At 41.5% G+C, this 13,721-nt stretch overlaps 1 protein-coding gene across 1 annotated transcript; it reads left to right on the plus strand.

The window, feature by feature from the left end:
* The first annotated feature begins 6,150 nt into the window (after positions 1-6,150).
* SELENOK (selenoprotein K) lies at positions 6,151-11,751 on the plus strand. Its single transcript, XM_081524981.1, has 4 exons — positions 6,151-6,248; positions 9,453-9,543; positions 11,002-11,085; positions 11,658-11,751. The coding sequence occupies exons 1-4, from the start codon at positions 6,230-6,232 to the stop codon at positions 11,749-11,751; spliced, it is 288 nt and encodes a 95-aa protein (XP_081381107.1). The 5' UTR covers positions 6,151-6,229.
* Positions 11,752-13,721: the final 1,970 nt, after the last annotated feature.

The raw sequence follows: 13,721 nt of genomic DNA on the forward strand, positions 1-13,721 counted from the left end.
AAGATGAAATGCCCAACTTTTTAACCCACCAAATTTTCGCAAGAAGTTAGTATTGTGAATTTCTAGTATTTTTTCCATTTTTGATGCAGAAAATGAGTTCAAATAGTTTAAGAAAGTGACTGGTAGAGCAGTAAAACCATCAGTTCAACTGAAAGGATGAAGTGCCTATATTGGTTCAAAAAAGTAAGCCCCTGATTTGCACAGCATGTCCAGTCTGAGACTACATAACTTAAAACGAATTAAAAAAAAAAGTTACTGTGAAAACATCAGTAGAGAATATAAGGTAGAAAAAAAAAAGACACAGAGCTGAGACATTTGAGCCCTGATGAAATAAAGAATACAAAGGCAGTAATTAGAACAAACTCATAAAAAAGTTAATGAAGAATATAAATGCCATCTGTTTCCCATGTTCCTTAAAGGCAATACTGAAGGCATCTTATTGTTTTGATGCTATGCAGCATTCCTTCACTGCTGCTGTTTAGTTGCTAAGTTGTGTCTGACTCTTTTGCGACCCCAAGGACTGTAGCCCTCCAGCAACTCTGTCCATAGGATTTTCCAGGCAACACTACTGGAGTGGGTTGCCATTTCCTTCTCCAGGGTATCTCCCCAATCCAGGAATTGAACCTGCACTGATAGGTGGATTCTTTACCACTGAGCCACCAGGGAAACCCATTCCTTCACTATATTGTAGTAAATATCACCTCTCTTTACCCATGTGGTTTAAGTGGGATTGACTCCAGTCCCAGCTCCAGAGGTATTTGTCATTCAGAATAGCCCTTCCCTCTGGCCAAGGGATTGGAACAGAGAAGGCTAGGTCATCAATTTAGAGATGCTTAGGTTTCCCTGGTGGCTTGGCTGGTAAAGAATCCACCTGCAATGTACGCAATCTGGGTTCAATCCCTGGGTTGGGAAGATCCCCTGGAGAAAGGCATGACAAACCACTCCAGTATTCTTGCCTGGAGAATCCCCATGGACAGAGGAGCCTGGCAGGCTGCAGTCCATGGGGTCTCAAAGAGATGGACACAACTGAGCCACTAAGCACAGCACAGCACAGGGGGATTTTACACTTAGGGTGTCTAGGAAAGAAAAAGTATGTGAAGCTATTTTGTAAATTTGAGAAAACTGAGATGCATTTAGGCTTCAGAGGTCACCTCCCATTCCGTGAGTACCACAATGGACTATATCCTCCTTTTCTCAATACAGTACCTCTCCCTGTGTGTGGAGAGGCAGTAGAGCACAGGAGTTTGCTTTATGGGGGGCGGGGGTGGTGCTGGCTATACCATGCGGATTGTGGATGTTAGTTCCCTGACCAGGGGTTGAACCCGGGCCCTCCGCAGTGAGAGTGGAGAACTGCCAGGGAATTCCCTAGCATAGGAGTTAAGCACATAAACTGTAGAGCCAAACTCTTAGTCTTAATCTCAGCTGTTCTTTGCTAGCTATGTGACCCTGGGCAAGTCATTTGGGCTCTTTATGACTCAGTTTCCTCATCGTAAAATCAGAAAAACTATAGAGCTCAATAAGGTTGAGGTCTAAATGAATTAATATATCAAAGCACTTAGAACACTGCTTAGTACAGGGTAAGTACTATATAAATGTTAGCTATTATTCTTGTTGTCATAAGGATTAAACTAAAGAGTAAAACGTGCTTAGAATGGTGCCTGACACATAGTATTCACTTCAGTTTAGTCGCTCAGTCATGTCCGACTCTTTGCAACCCCATGAACCGCAGCACTCCAGGCCTTCCTGTCCATCACCAACTCCCGGAGTCCAGCCAAACCCATGTCCATCGAGTCGGTGATGCCATCCAACCATCTCATCCTCTGTCATCCCCTTCTCCTCCTGCCCTCAATCTTTCCCAGCATCAGGGTCTTTTCCAATGAGTCAGTTCTTCACTTCAGGTGGCCAAAGTATTGGAGTTTCAGCTTCAACATCAGTCCTTCCAATGAACACCCAGGACTGATCTCCTTTAGGATGGACTGGTTGGATCTCCTTGCAGTCCAAGGGACTCTCAAGAGTCTTCTCCAGCACCACAGTTCAAAAGCATCCATTCTTTGGTGCTCAGCATTCTTCACCGTCCAACTCTCACATCCATACATGACTACTGGAAAAACCATAGCCTTGACTAGACGGACCTTTGTTGGCAAAGTACTGTCTCTGCTTTTTAATATGCTGTCTAGGTTGGTCATAACTTTCCTTCCAAGGAGTAAGTGTCTTTTAATTTCATGGTTGCAGTCACCATCTGCAGTGATTTTGGAGCCCAGAAAAATAAAGTCAGCCACTGTTTCCCCATCTATTTGCCATGAAGTGATGGGACCAGATGCCATGATCTTAGTTTTCTGAATGTTGAGCTTTAAGCCAACTTTTTCACTCTCCTCTTTCACGTTCATCAAGAGGCTCTTTAGTTCTTCTTCACTTTCTGCCATAAGGGTGGTGTCATCCGCATATGTGAGGTTATTGATATTTCTCCTGGCAATCTTGATTCCAGCTTGTGCTTCCTCCAGCTCAGCGTTTCACATGATGTACTCTGCATATAAGTGAAATAAGCAGGGTGACAATATACAGCCTTGATGTACTCCTTTTCCTATTTGGAACCAGTCTGTTGTTCCATGTCCAGTTCTAACTGTTGCTTCCTGACCTGCATACAGGTTTGTCAAGAGGCAGGTCAGGTGGTCTGGTATTCTCATGTCTTTCAGAATTTTCCACAGTTTCTTGTGATCCACACAGTCAAAGGCTTTGGCATAGTCAATAAAGCAGAAATAGATGTTTTTCTGGTACTCTCTTGCTTTCCGATGATCCATCAGATGTTGGCAATTTGATCTCTGATTCCTCTGCCTTTTCTAAAACCAGCTTGAACATCCGGAAGTTCATGGTTCACATGTTGCTGAAGCCTGGCTTGGAGAATTTTAAGCATTACTTTACTAGGGTGTGAGATGAGTGCATCGTGCATAAATATTATCCATTATTAAGACCATTCATTCATTCAACAAATATTTACTGAGTACCTTTTCTGTGCCAGGCTAATAACATCTTCACTCTAGCCCAGTGGCGTCCCAAAGGAATATAATGTGAAACATAAATGTGAGCCAAGTATGTAATTTAATTTTCTAGCAGTCACATTTAAAAAGTAAAAAGAAACAGGCAAAATTACTTTTAGTAAAATATTTTAATCCAATATCCAAAATATTATTTCAACATGTAATCAATATTGGGCTTCCCATGTGGCGCTAGTGGTAAAGAACCCGCCTGCCAATGCAGGAGACTCAAGAGATGTAGGTTCAATCCCTGGGTCGGGAAGATGCCCTGGAGAAGGAAATGGCAACCCATTCTGGTATTCTTGCCTGGAGAATCCCAGGGACAGAGGAGCCTGGCGGGCTGCAGTCCATGGGGTTGCAGAGTCAGACATGACTGAGGTGACTTAGCATACATAATCAATATTGAAAATTGAGGTATTTGGCATTACTTCATTTTATATCTCTCATCTATTGTGATTTTGCACATACAGCACATCTCAGTTCAGACTAAAGCATATTTCAACTACTTAACTGCCACATGTGGCTGGTAACTAACATGCAGTTAGTTATTTACATGAAAGGTTAGGGAAAGGGGGAAAATGTTCTTTGTCCCCAGCCCATCTTGATACTAATTATCTATATCTATCTACCTACCTATATGAAATATGTATTTTTTCAGCTTGCAAACTCCTTTCGCATTTGCTATTCATTATTTCATTTAATAAAAACATGCCTCACCTTAAGGATGGATTAGATTTTAAGAGGTGGGGAAGATTCCCATCAACAGGAAACAAATGAGAAGTAACAAGGAGGGAAAAGGTCCATTAGGAAATTAATCATGGAGATAAACCTAAGAAGATATATCTAGGAAGCTCTCAATGCCAGACTAGGGAAGCTGAGGTGTTCATTGTCAGCTGGTGGGAAGAAACCAAAGGAGTGAGCAGGAAAGAGGCAAAACTGGATTAAGCAAGTGGCTAAACATAGCATGAAATGGAGTGGGCAAGGCTAGAGGTAGTTGATTAGGGAATCACAGAATTAAAATCTGAGGAAGAAACAATCAGATAGATGGATAAGGGGACAGAGCCATTTGTCTAGTACCTGGGAGATCCTAATATTAGTTCCCTTCAACCTTTCCGGACTGGGGCGATTTTTAGGGGCCTTTTAGATCGCTCTTTCTCTCCCTCCCTCTCTACCAACAAATACCTGAGTACCTACTACCTGCCAAGGACTATGATAGATTTTGAAGATTTAAGAGGGAACAAGGCAGGTTAAGATTCTGGACCTCTTACATGTTATGTTTTCTGGAAAGAAACAAGCCAGTTATGACATAAAATATTTTCATGTTGTGATAAGTACTATGAAGAAAATAATCATGGAGATGACAGGCCTGGAGAAGGAATTCAGAAGTGGTGACACTTAAGCCCTAAGACCTAAAAGATGAAAGGAACTGGCTGTGCAAGAAGTCAGGGTAAGAGTGCCCCAGGGAGAAGGAAAAGCACATGCAGGCAGGAAAGAACTTGGGTGCTTGAGACTAAATGAACAATGTGCTAGAGCAAAATTTCGGTGGGATTGTGGCAGGAGGTGTAGTGAAGGGGGAATCAGATGGATAAGTCATGAAGGGCCTGTAGACGGCGACAAGGAACTAGATCTTAGGAACTTGATCTTAGGACCAATAGGAAATCACTAAATTTTAGTGTCTAAAAGGTTGCAAGAAATTACTTCCTCTTTAAGATCACTCTTGCTGCAGCGTGAAAAACTGCCTAAGGCTGGTAAGAGTGGAAGCTGGGATTTCAGGTAGAAGACAACTAGACAAGAGCAGGTAAGAGATAATGGCATGGCTTGTGTTAAGAAAGGTCTTTGGAAAAATTAATGACCCCATGTCAATATTTGTGCATGAAGAAACCTGTATGATTGCGATGCAAAAATTTCAGATGAAGGATATTGTCTTGTCCTAGTATGCACTTTTGGGGGGAAAACTTCTGTTGAAGAAGTCAACATGAAAATAAATATTTGTTTATTCTAGATATTGGAACATACAATCTTAGCACACATCGTTAGATGCAAAATATTATTTCCAAAATGTAATTTTAAATTTTCATTTTAGTTAAGGTGATTAGGAACTTTCTGAGGATACAACACACGTGGCTTGACAACTGGAGGAAAAAAAAAATGGAGTCCACGCAGAAAGGACAGACAAGGACAAAAGCAAAGGGCCAAGAATGAGACTGCCATGGTAAAGGACCAGAAAGTGGCCCAGTGGGAGGACTAAGTAGCCATCAGCACAAAGTATGTGGTCCATTTTTAATCAATGACCAGGAGATGGCTTCTCATTCATCTGTCACCTCCACAGTGCTGGCATTATCACACAATGAGGGTGTGCTCAGTCTCAGCCGCTTCTATCCATGGGATTTCCCAGGCAAGAATACTGGAGTGGGATGCCATTTCCTTCTCCAGGGGGTCTTCCCCAGCCAGGAATGGAACTCGCATTTTCTGCGTTGGCAGGCGTGAGCCACCAGGGAAGCCCCATATCACGCAGTTGCCAGGAATAAAAAAAAAAAAAACTAGCAGAGTAAGGTAGAGCTACCTCGCGCTACAGTATTTTTCAGCTATCTCACAAGAGCTGATAAAAACTCCATCCACTTCCAGCGAACCAAGAGTAGAAACACTAGTTCTAAGGAGAATTAGCCGAGAGATTGCCTGTCTAGAGAGTGCCTGTGTATTCCCAACGGCTTCACGATAAGGCTCTTTTCGGTCTGATCACCGTCTCCTCCCGTAAGGCCCCTCCCGGCACACCCTCAAAGATCCACAATTTTGGAAAATTCTCAGGAACCTCTTCCTGTGAGCGGTTCTTCAAGCCACCCCACACGTAGCCTCGCCTCCCCAGCCTTGGGCCCTCCAAACTAGAAAGCAGCACCTCTCCTCCAGCCGGAGCAAACCAGCTCTCCTAGAAAAAGCGAATGTTCACGGACTAAATCCGCAACATCACATCCGATCCCCGGCCCCAGCCGCCGCTTCACACCGGAAATCGCCGGCATGACGTGACCAAAACGCCCGTCGAGGGCGTGTCCCCGTAGAGCCAATGGGTTCTGTCCACCTCCCTTCTCTGTCACCGTTTTGTCTATTCACGGCCTGTGACATCAGAGGGAGGCGCGGAGAGAGATACGGAAGCCAAGAGGGGCCAGGCGTCGCCGTCGCCCTGAAGGCGGAGAAGAGGCAAGATGGTTTATATCTCGAATGGTGAGTTGAAGGGGTAACGTGCGCGACCTCCGTCCTGGGATATCCTGGGAAGCCGGACCCCGGGTTTCTTCCATCCTCGCCCGCCGGCCCGGCGCCGCTTTCCCGGGCACGCCCCCCGGCCAAATGGAGCTGGGGGCGACGTCGCCCCGGCCTGCAGCTCCTCAGCCGACCGTCCCTGAGCCGGCGGCGAGGGCTGAGGTCCCCTTGGTGACTGCTGTGCCGAGCGTCCGGCGATCTCGCCCTCCTGGAGCTTCTGCTTGTGAGTCTTGAAAAGTGGTCTTTCCTTTTCGGACGTCAGTGTCCTTAAGTATTAATAGTAAAGACCACAGTGTTTACACCATCTGCGTTGCGCTTACGCCTCGGACACTTTTTTTAAAGAGTCGTTCGTGTGTCCACGCATTCAGTCTCTATATCGCCTTATCCGGGTGAAACGTATTATCTCTTTTGCGGGTGGAGATTTAGCCGCAGCCGGATTAATTAGTTTGCCTAGGATCACAGATGTAGTTCTGATGGTTCATTCGGGTTTCTAACGCAGGTAGGCTGACGTCAGCTTCCTTGCGGTTATCTACTACGCTGCCTCTTTACGTAACTTGTAAGAGTGTGGACTAAAAGCTTTGGATAGACTTTTTCCCCCTAGGTGAGAGAGAGCTTGTCACTCAGGTAATTTTCTGCCCTAATTTCAAGGAGCATAGGGAGAAACACTCCCTGTGGGAACAAGCTGATTATTCCTGGAATGGAGAAGCTGACTTAATTCAGTGGTTCCCCAAAGACAGTGAATGGAAAGAAAGACACAGTATGACTGGGGAAAATGTCAGAACTGCCTGCCCACTTGTTTGACTCAGGTGACACAAATGTCTTGGTGCCCTCTTAACTAGTTCTTGGATCACAGGAGCCAGATTCTGGTTGCGTTTGAATCATCTGTTTATCTTAAGAGGCTATAAAGATACTGTCGTCTGAAATCTTCTGGCTGAGCGCACTTTGCATGTCTTTGATTTTCAAAATCTCTTCTCCTCCTTGTCTCCCACTTAAAATCTTTGAAACAGATAGGTTGATGAATGCTAAAAATCAAAGTTTCGTCTTGGTTTTAGGCACTTGCGGACTTTGTGTTAACATCCTTTGTGGTTAAGGCTGGCAGCTTCTATTATTTACTGACTAATTTTTAGTGTGTCTTGTGTATGCCTTGTTGTTTTTCATCTACATAAATAAAGTCTTATTAGGGCCTCTAATCTCACTTGTATAGTTGAGAAATGCCAGTTGCATTCAAGCCACTTATTTCTATCTGAGGGAGGATAAGTTTCTGCCTTCAGAAACTGGGAGAAAAAGCACAAAAAACTGAATGGTACAAATGCATTCAATAGGCTCTTTAGAACTGCATAGGAAGAAATCGACCAGTTCTAGTTAGATCTGTTTTCTTAGAAGGACTGTATCAGTATTTCATAGGTGACGAAAATTTTCTCTGTCAGATGACTTTTTCTTTTCCAACAATTCTATATGATGACTAGTCTTGGAATGCTTTTTCTTAGAGAAGGAAAATGTTTCTCAATGATACAGAGCTAGTAAGAGGCAGAACCAAGCCAATCACATACTGTTGTTGTTGTTTAGTTGCTCAGTCATGTCGGTGTCAGACTGATTTTAGCCCCATGGACTGTAGCCCACCAGGCTCCTCTGTCCATGGCATTTGCCAGGCAGGAATACAAGAGTGGGTTGCCATTTCCCTCTCCAGGGGATCCGCCCAACTCCGGAATCTTCCGGACCCAGGGATCGAACCCATGTCTCCTGCTTTGCAGGTGGATTCTTTACCACTGAGCCACCTGGGAAGCCCTCACACTCTGTAGTAACCCCCCTTTCTCAATAGCTCTGTAAGAGCTCAGATCCAAGTGGATACTGAAAATAAGCTGGTCTATGAAAGAAGAAAAGTAAGCTGTAGCTGGGGGAGTGGCAGTGAGTGTGGTGAAGTCCTTGGGAAAATGGAGAGAACAGGTAGTTGGCAGATGGCTCTTCTCTCAAAATATTCTAACCTGTTGATTTACAAGACCTAAACTATAGAGTATTCACTTTTCCTGATATAGCTTCTATTATTTAAAGTGGTTTGAAAAATAGATGCAATTTTATGTAAGCTAAAACCGGAGTCTATAATTAGGATCAACAGCGTTCTGTTAAAGAAATAGCTGTAAGCCAAATTCTCTTTAGTACTTAGAGCACACGAATTTTTTGACCTATAGGAATTTTAACATAACAACTGTTACGTGGTTATGAAGATTTTTTTTTTTTTTGGTTATGAAGATTTTAAGAGTATGTATAAAGTCTTTTTATCTAGGCAAGAGACTTTGCAAGTGAAAGAGATACTCCAAACACATTTAGGAAATGGAAGTGGTGTGAGCATTCTTTATATTCATTCATCTCATCTGTTTCCTCAAAATGCTTGAATAAACAGATATTTATACACCCATGTTCTTAGCAGCATGTTCACAGTAGCCAAAATGTAGAAGCAACCCAAGTGCCCGTCAATAGATGAATGGATAAACAAAATGTAGTATATGCATACAGTGGAATATTCATCAGCCTAAAAAAGGAAGGATATTTTGACATATTCTACAATATGGATGAATCCTGAAGATATCGTACTAAGTGAAATAGCCAGTTGTTAAAGTACAAATAGTGTACGATTCCTTGTACAAGTTTCCTAGAGCAGTCAAGTTCATAGGGACACAAAGAAGAGTGGTAGTTTTCAGGGTCTGGGGAGTGGGAGAAATGGGGAGTTAGTGTTTAAGGGGTGTGGAGCTGTAGTTGGGGAAGATGAAAAAGCTCTGGAAGTAGCTGATGATGATGGTTGTATGGTAATGTACATAGAATGCCGTAGAATTGTACACTTAAAATGATTAAAGTGATAAAAATTTTTTGTGTATATTTTACCTCATTAAAAGAAAAGAAAAAATTCTTGAAATGTCACCCACCAAAAATTACAAACTATAGGAGGCATTATTTGACATATGAAAGGAATGACCTCTAGATCACAGAGCTTCACTTCCCTGAACCTTTCCTTAGGACCATATATACATAACAGACTTCTCCTTGTGTAGACTGTTTGGAACAGCGAACATGTTGAAAATTGAGCTTATGATTGTTACCCGACTGATTAGGTGTAATGTGTCTTGTGTCAGGGATTTGTAGCACTAACCGAAGTTTTTTCATTCTTATCTGCAGGACAAGTGTTGGACAGCAGGAGTCAGTCCCCATGGAGATTATCTTTTATAACAGATTTCTTCTGGGGAATAGCTGAGTTCGTGGTTTTGTTGTAAGTACAGTAGTGCTGTTAATGGCCCTGATATTTAAGTTGACAGAGGTACATTAGAGACATTATGTTGGTATCTTAAATAAGCTCAGCTTTCCTGAAGCAGTTTTCAATTGTGATTTTTATTAATAGCTTTTCTAAGGGAGATGAAGACCTGTATACTGGTAAAACTCCCCTCAAACACCTTGTATGATTATAAATATCTTCTTGAGTTAGTAAGGTTGACTATGACTTAGCCCTCATGGTAACCATTTCAGCCTGCAGCTATGGGGCTAGACCAACTCTTTCTATTGCCCAATGACATACCTCACTTTCTGTTATTTCCGCCTTTCATGTGTACATGCAACTTTTATTGCACAATATACAATGAGTAAACAACGGGAATTAGATCTTGAATTTTAAAAGCTCCCAAGCCATAAACTTTTCTTCTTAAATGAAGGATTAGCATCAATACACAGGATACACATAATTCTCCATAATTTCAAGCAATTCTTAAATTTTTTTTTTTTGGTCTTTCATATTCTGTTTTATGAAAAATTTTCATCAACTACTAGCAAGTATTACTCATCCAAAATTTAAACATATATTTGAGTGTCTAGTGGGCCAAGAACTGCAGAGATGTGGGAGATAGTTTCTTCATTGACTCGAGTGGTAGTAAATACTTTCATTTTACAAGGGGCCTTGGGGAGGGCATGATGGTGGGAGGTGGACATTAGAGGAGATTATTCCAGGTGGGAGAGACACAGGAAGGACGGCAGAGAAGTTTGAAAATCAGCCTATGATATGTAGCTCTGGTATATAAAGTTTAATCTGATGGCTGCATGTAACATAAATTGAAAGGGGTAAAATGGAAGAGACTACCATAGAGAAATGCAACGGGATAGAGAGGCCTAAGTTATGGTACTCACTGCAAAACTTCTTTGCAATATCTTACAAATTTCACCTCCATATTGTTTATTTAATTAATTTAGTTAAATTTTAATTTAATTTAGTTAAATCCTTTCCTCTTTACAAATAAAGAAAATTCCATTTAAATGAATTCCCAGAAACCCTTTGCCTCTGGCATACCACCTCAATCGCTGCTTCCCCAAGGTAACATTAGGTAAGCTTTTGGCACAGGAAATAAACATGCAGTACTTTAAAAGCAGTCTCTGGGGCTTGACAATCAAGACAGAGCAGAGGAATAAAGTTGGAGTTGACTCTGGTTTCAGAGTCATACGTAGACTCTGTCTAGAAGAGTTACAGCAGATAAGAAAGACGAGGGATGGTAGCTTTGGCACAGAACACAGCATACTATGTTGAAACCTGTGTTTGTGATAGATGGTGTTATCTAGCTGGCCTCAAGAAATGGGGCTTTGGAGCTAAGTTAGTTTAGTCTTCCTCCCACAGAGATGATAGTTGAAGCCATGGAAATTTTACAGTGTAGAAAGTGGATCTTCTGTTGCTTTCTGCCCCTTTCAGTTTCAGAACTCTGCTTCAACAAGATGTGAAAAAGAGAAGAGGCTACGGAAGCTCGTCTGATTCCAGATATGATGACGGAAGAGGGTATAGCTTTTTAAATTAATAAAAGATGTTTTTACTCCTCTGTGTAATTTGTTAGATTAAAAATAGGCAGACAGACATAGTTAGGCTCATTTAAAGACTTAAAGTCTATTTTACAAAATTAATGCATTACTGTAAATCAAACAAGTTGCCTCTGATTTGATCATCTGAGTTAATCTGACAAAGCTAAATACATCAAATATCCTATCGGAAAAGTCTCAATTAGTGAATGAAAAGTGATGGTCAACATTAAAATCTAGAGATTTCACTTTAGAGTCTAGATTTCCAGCTGCTAATGGAAATCTCAAGATCCAGGAGCACTGGGTAAGGCTTGTGTTTCCATATGGCTAGAATAAACTGGAGTTGGGTTTCAGGTTGGCATTTATAGATGTTGTTCAGTTTATCATAATTCTTGCTTGACTCACTTTTCCTCATGTGTGTAATGTGTCTGGTCTCTTCCAGTATTTGAATTTTCAACTCAGATCTAAATGGTAGTTCCTATGTTAAATTAAGAAAAGGATCTATTTGAGTATTTGAAAAGAACCTACTAAACAGTAGAAATTTTCTTATCTTAGGCCACCAGGAAACCCCCCCAGAAGAAGAATGGGTCGAATTAATCATCTGCAGGGCCCTAATCCTCCTCCAATGGCCGGTGGATGAGGAAGGTAACTTACAGTCTGCAGTTCTCCAGAGATTTCATTTTGAAAATGCCTCCTTAGGAAGGCTTTCTTTAGGAAAACAGAAGTCACAGTATTTTATACTCAGATGTCTAATTTGGAAAAATATTTATATCTTAACCCTTGAATTTGAAAAAATATTTATATCTTAACCCTTGAAAAATTATCTTTTGAATCAAAATGTCTTTTGAAGAAGGTTTTATAACATGCAATGACTGAGTTTTTCATACAGATCCAAATTAGTAACTATTATAATGTTTTCTTTTAGATAAATGTCTGCTCTAAGAAGCAGACAACTGGACGTACACATTAACAGCAGAAGGAAACCATCAAGAAATGGAGTGCTGATCATGCTGGACAAGTTAGATGAATGTGTATGTCTAAACAAGGATTGCTCTGTGTCCTCACAGACGAATGAGGTCATGCTGGGAATTCCCTCTGCAGGGATCTGGCATGACTGACACGCAGTTCTATAAATGCACGTTTGTTTCATCTTTTTTGTATTGTCTGTGAAAGTGTTAATATAGTTTTAATAAGTAAAATTTTTAGGTTACAAAGCTGACTTCTCAACTTCTCATCTTTATAAAATTAAAACTCAAAAAGCTGCAGATTTGAAGGAAAATAAAAGACTGAATATTGAGTACTATTAGTGTCACCTTTTTCAACTTATGAAATATTGTTCATTGTTGGGTTTTTGGTTCTCATTTATAAATAAATCACTGTGCTTATTTCAGTAGTATGCATATGATATCTATGCTCTTGAGTTAATTTTTAATCTTAAAACCTATCTGTCCCATGGATCTTTAATACAATATGTCTTATTTGCTACCAAATGTAATTAGCAGGGTACTTACAAAGCCATAACAAACAGACCTGAGCTACAGAATGTATGTTTGATAAATGGTCTTTAAAGTTATGGACTTCAGTGCTGTCTGCCAATTTTAGTTCTAAAGACACTACCTGTTGGCTTTAAGCCCATCTGAATGCAGGTAACTCTTCTTCTTTCACTAGAATGAAAGCCCTATTTGGTTAGGGATTTTTCTTCTTTATCCCAGTGCTTTGAACAGTGGCTACGTGTAATAGGCACTGAAATAGTTATGAAAAAATGAATAATACAGACAATTCTATTTTGTGTTTAACAGTATTTGGATCCAAGGTGTTCAGGTAAAAGTGTTTTTGTATCCATCAGTAAGCATTTATTCAACTCTACCTGGAAATAGGAGTGTAGGGGCATTAATACACTGGTTTGTATGAAGTCCAGATCACAGGAGGACAAGATTGGAAGCAGGGAATTGCGTTCCGAGGATGTTGTGGTCCAGGTGAGATAGTAGATTGGACTAGGTAATGGTAGTGGGAATGGAGAGGTGGTTGCATTGAAGGCATATTTGAGAGACTGGGATTTGCTGATGGACTTGGTTGTAGAAGATGTGGACGACTGAAGAAACAAAGTGAAACTTGCTGAGGATGGTTTAAGTGAGAGCAGATTAGGGGGATCAAGAGTTCCATTTTGTATGTAAGTTTGCAATGCCTTGTAGACATCTAAGTGGAGATACTAAAGAAGCAATTGGTTATCACGGAGAGATCCAAACTGGAAATACATATTTGGGGGTTACCTTCATATTTAAAGCCATGAAACTGGATCAAGTCCTCCAAGGAGTGTGTAGAGAAGCCCTAACTTTTCAGGGAATACTAACATCCGAGGCCGGACTGAGCACAGCCAGTGAAGTACGAGGAGAACTAAAATTACGTACATTGTCTGAGAAGCCAGAAGAAACAACGTGTGAGGTTTAAGTGAGATGCTAGGTAACCCGGGTTCCACAGCCAAGTACGCAAAACAAAACAAAAGTAGGTTGCCGGCACACAGCAGCCAGGACCAATCACATCAGCATCCGCCCAATCCACCCCCGACCCCGCCCGCTCCGGGCAGCTCCGCCCTTCCGCCTTCCCGGGATCCTCTGGGCC

Source organism: Giraffa tippelskirchi, chromosome 9, assembly GCF_054371585.1.
Source record: "Giraffa tippelskirchi isolate mGirTip1 chromosome 9, T2T-mGirTip1v1.2.pri, whole genome shotgun sequence".
Classification (NCBI taxonomy): Eukaryota; Metazoa; Chordata; class Mammalia; order Artiodactyla; family Giraffidae; genus Giraffa; species Giraffa tippelskirchi.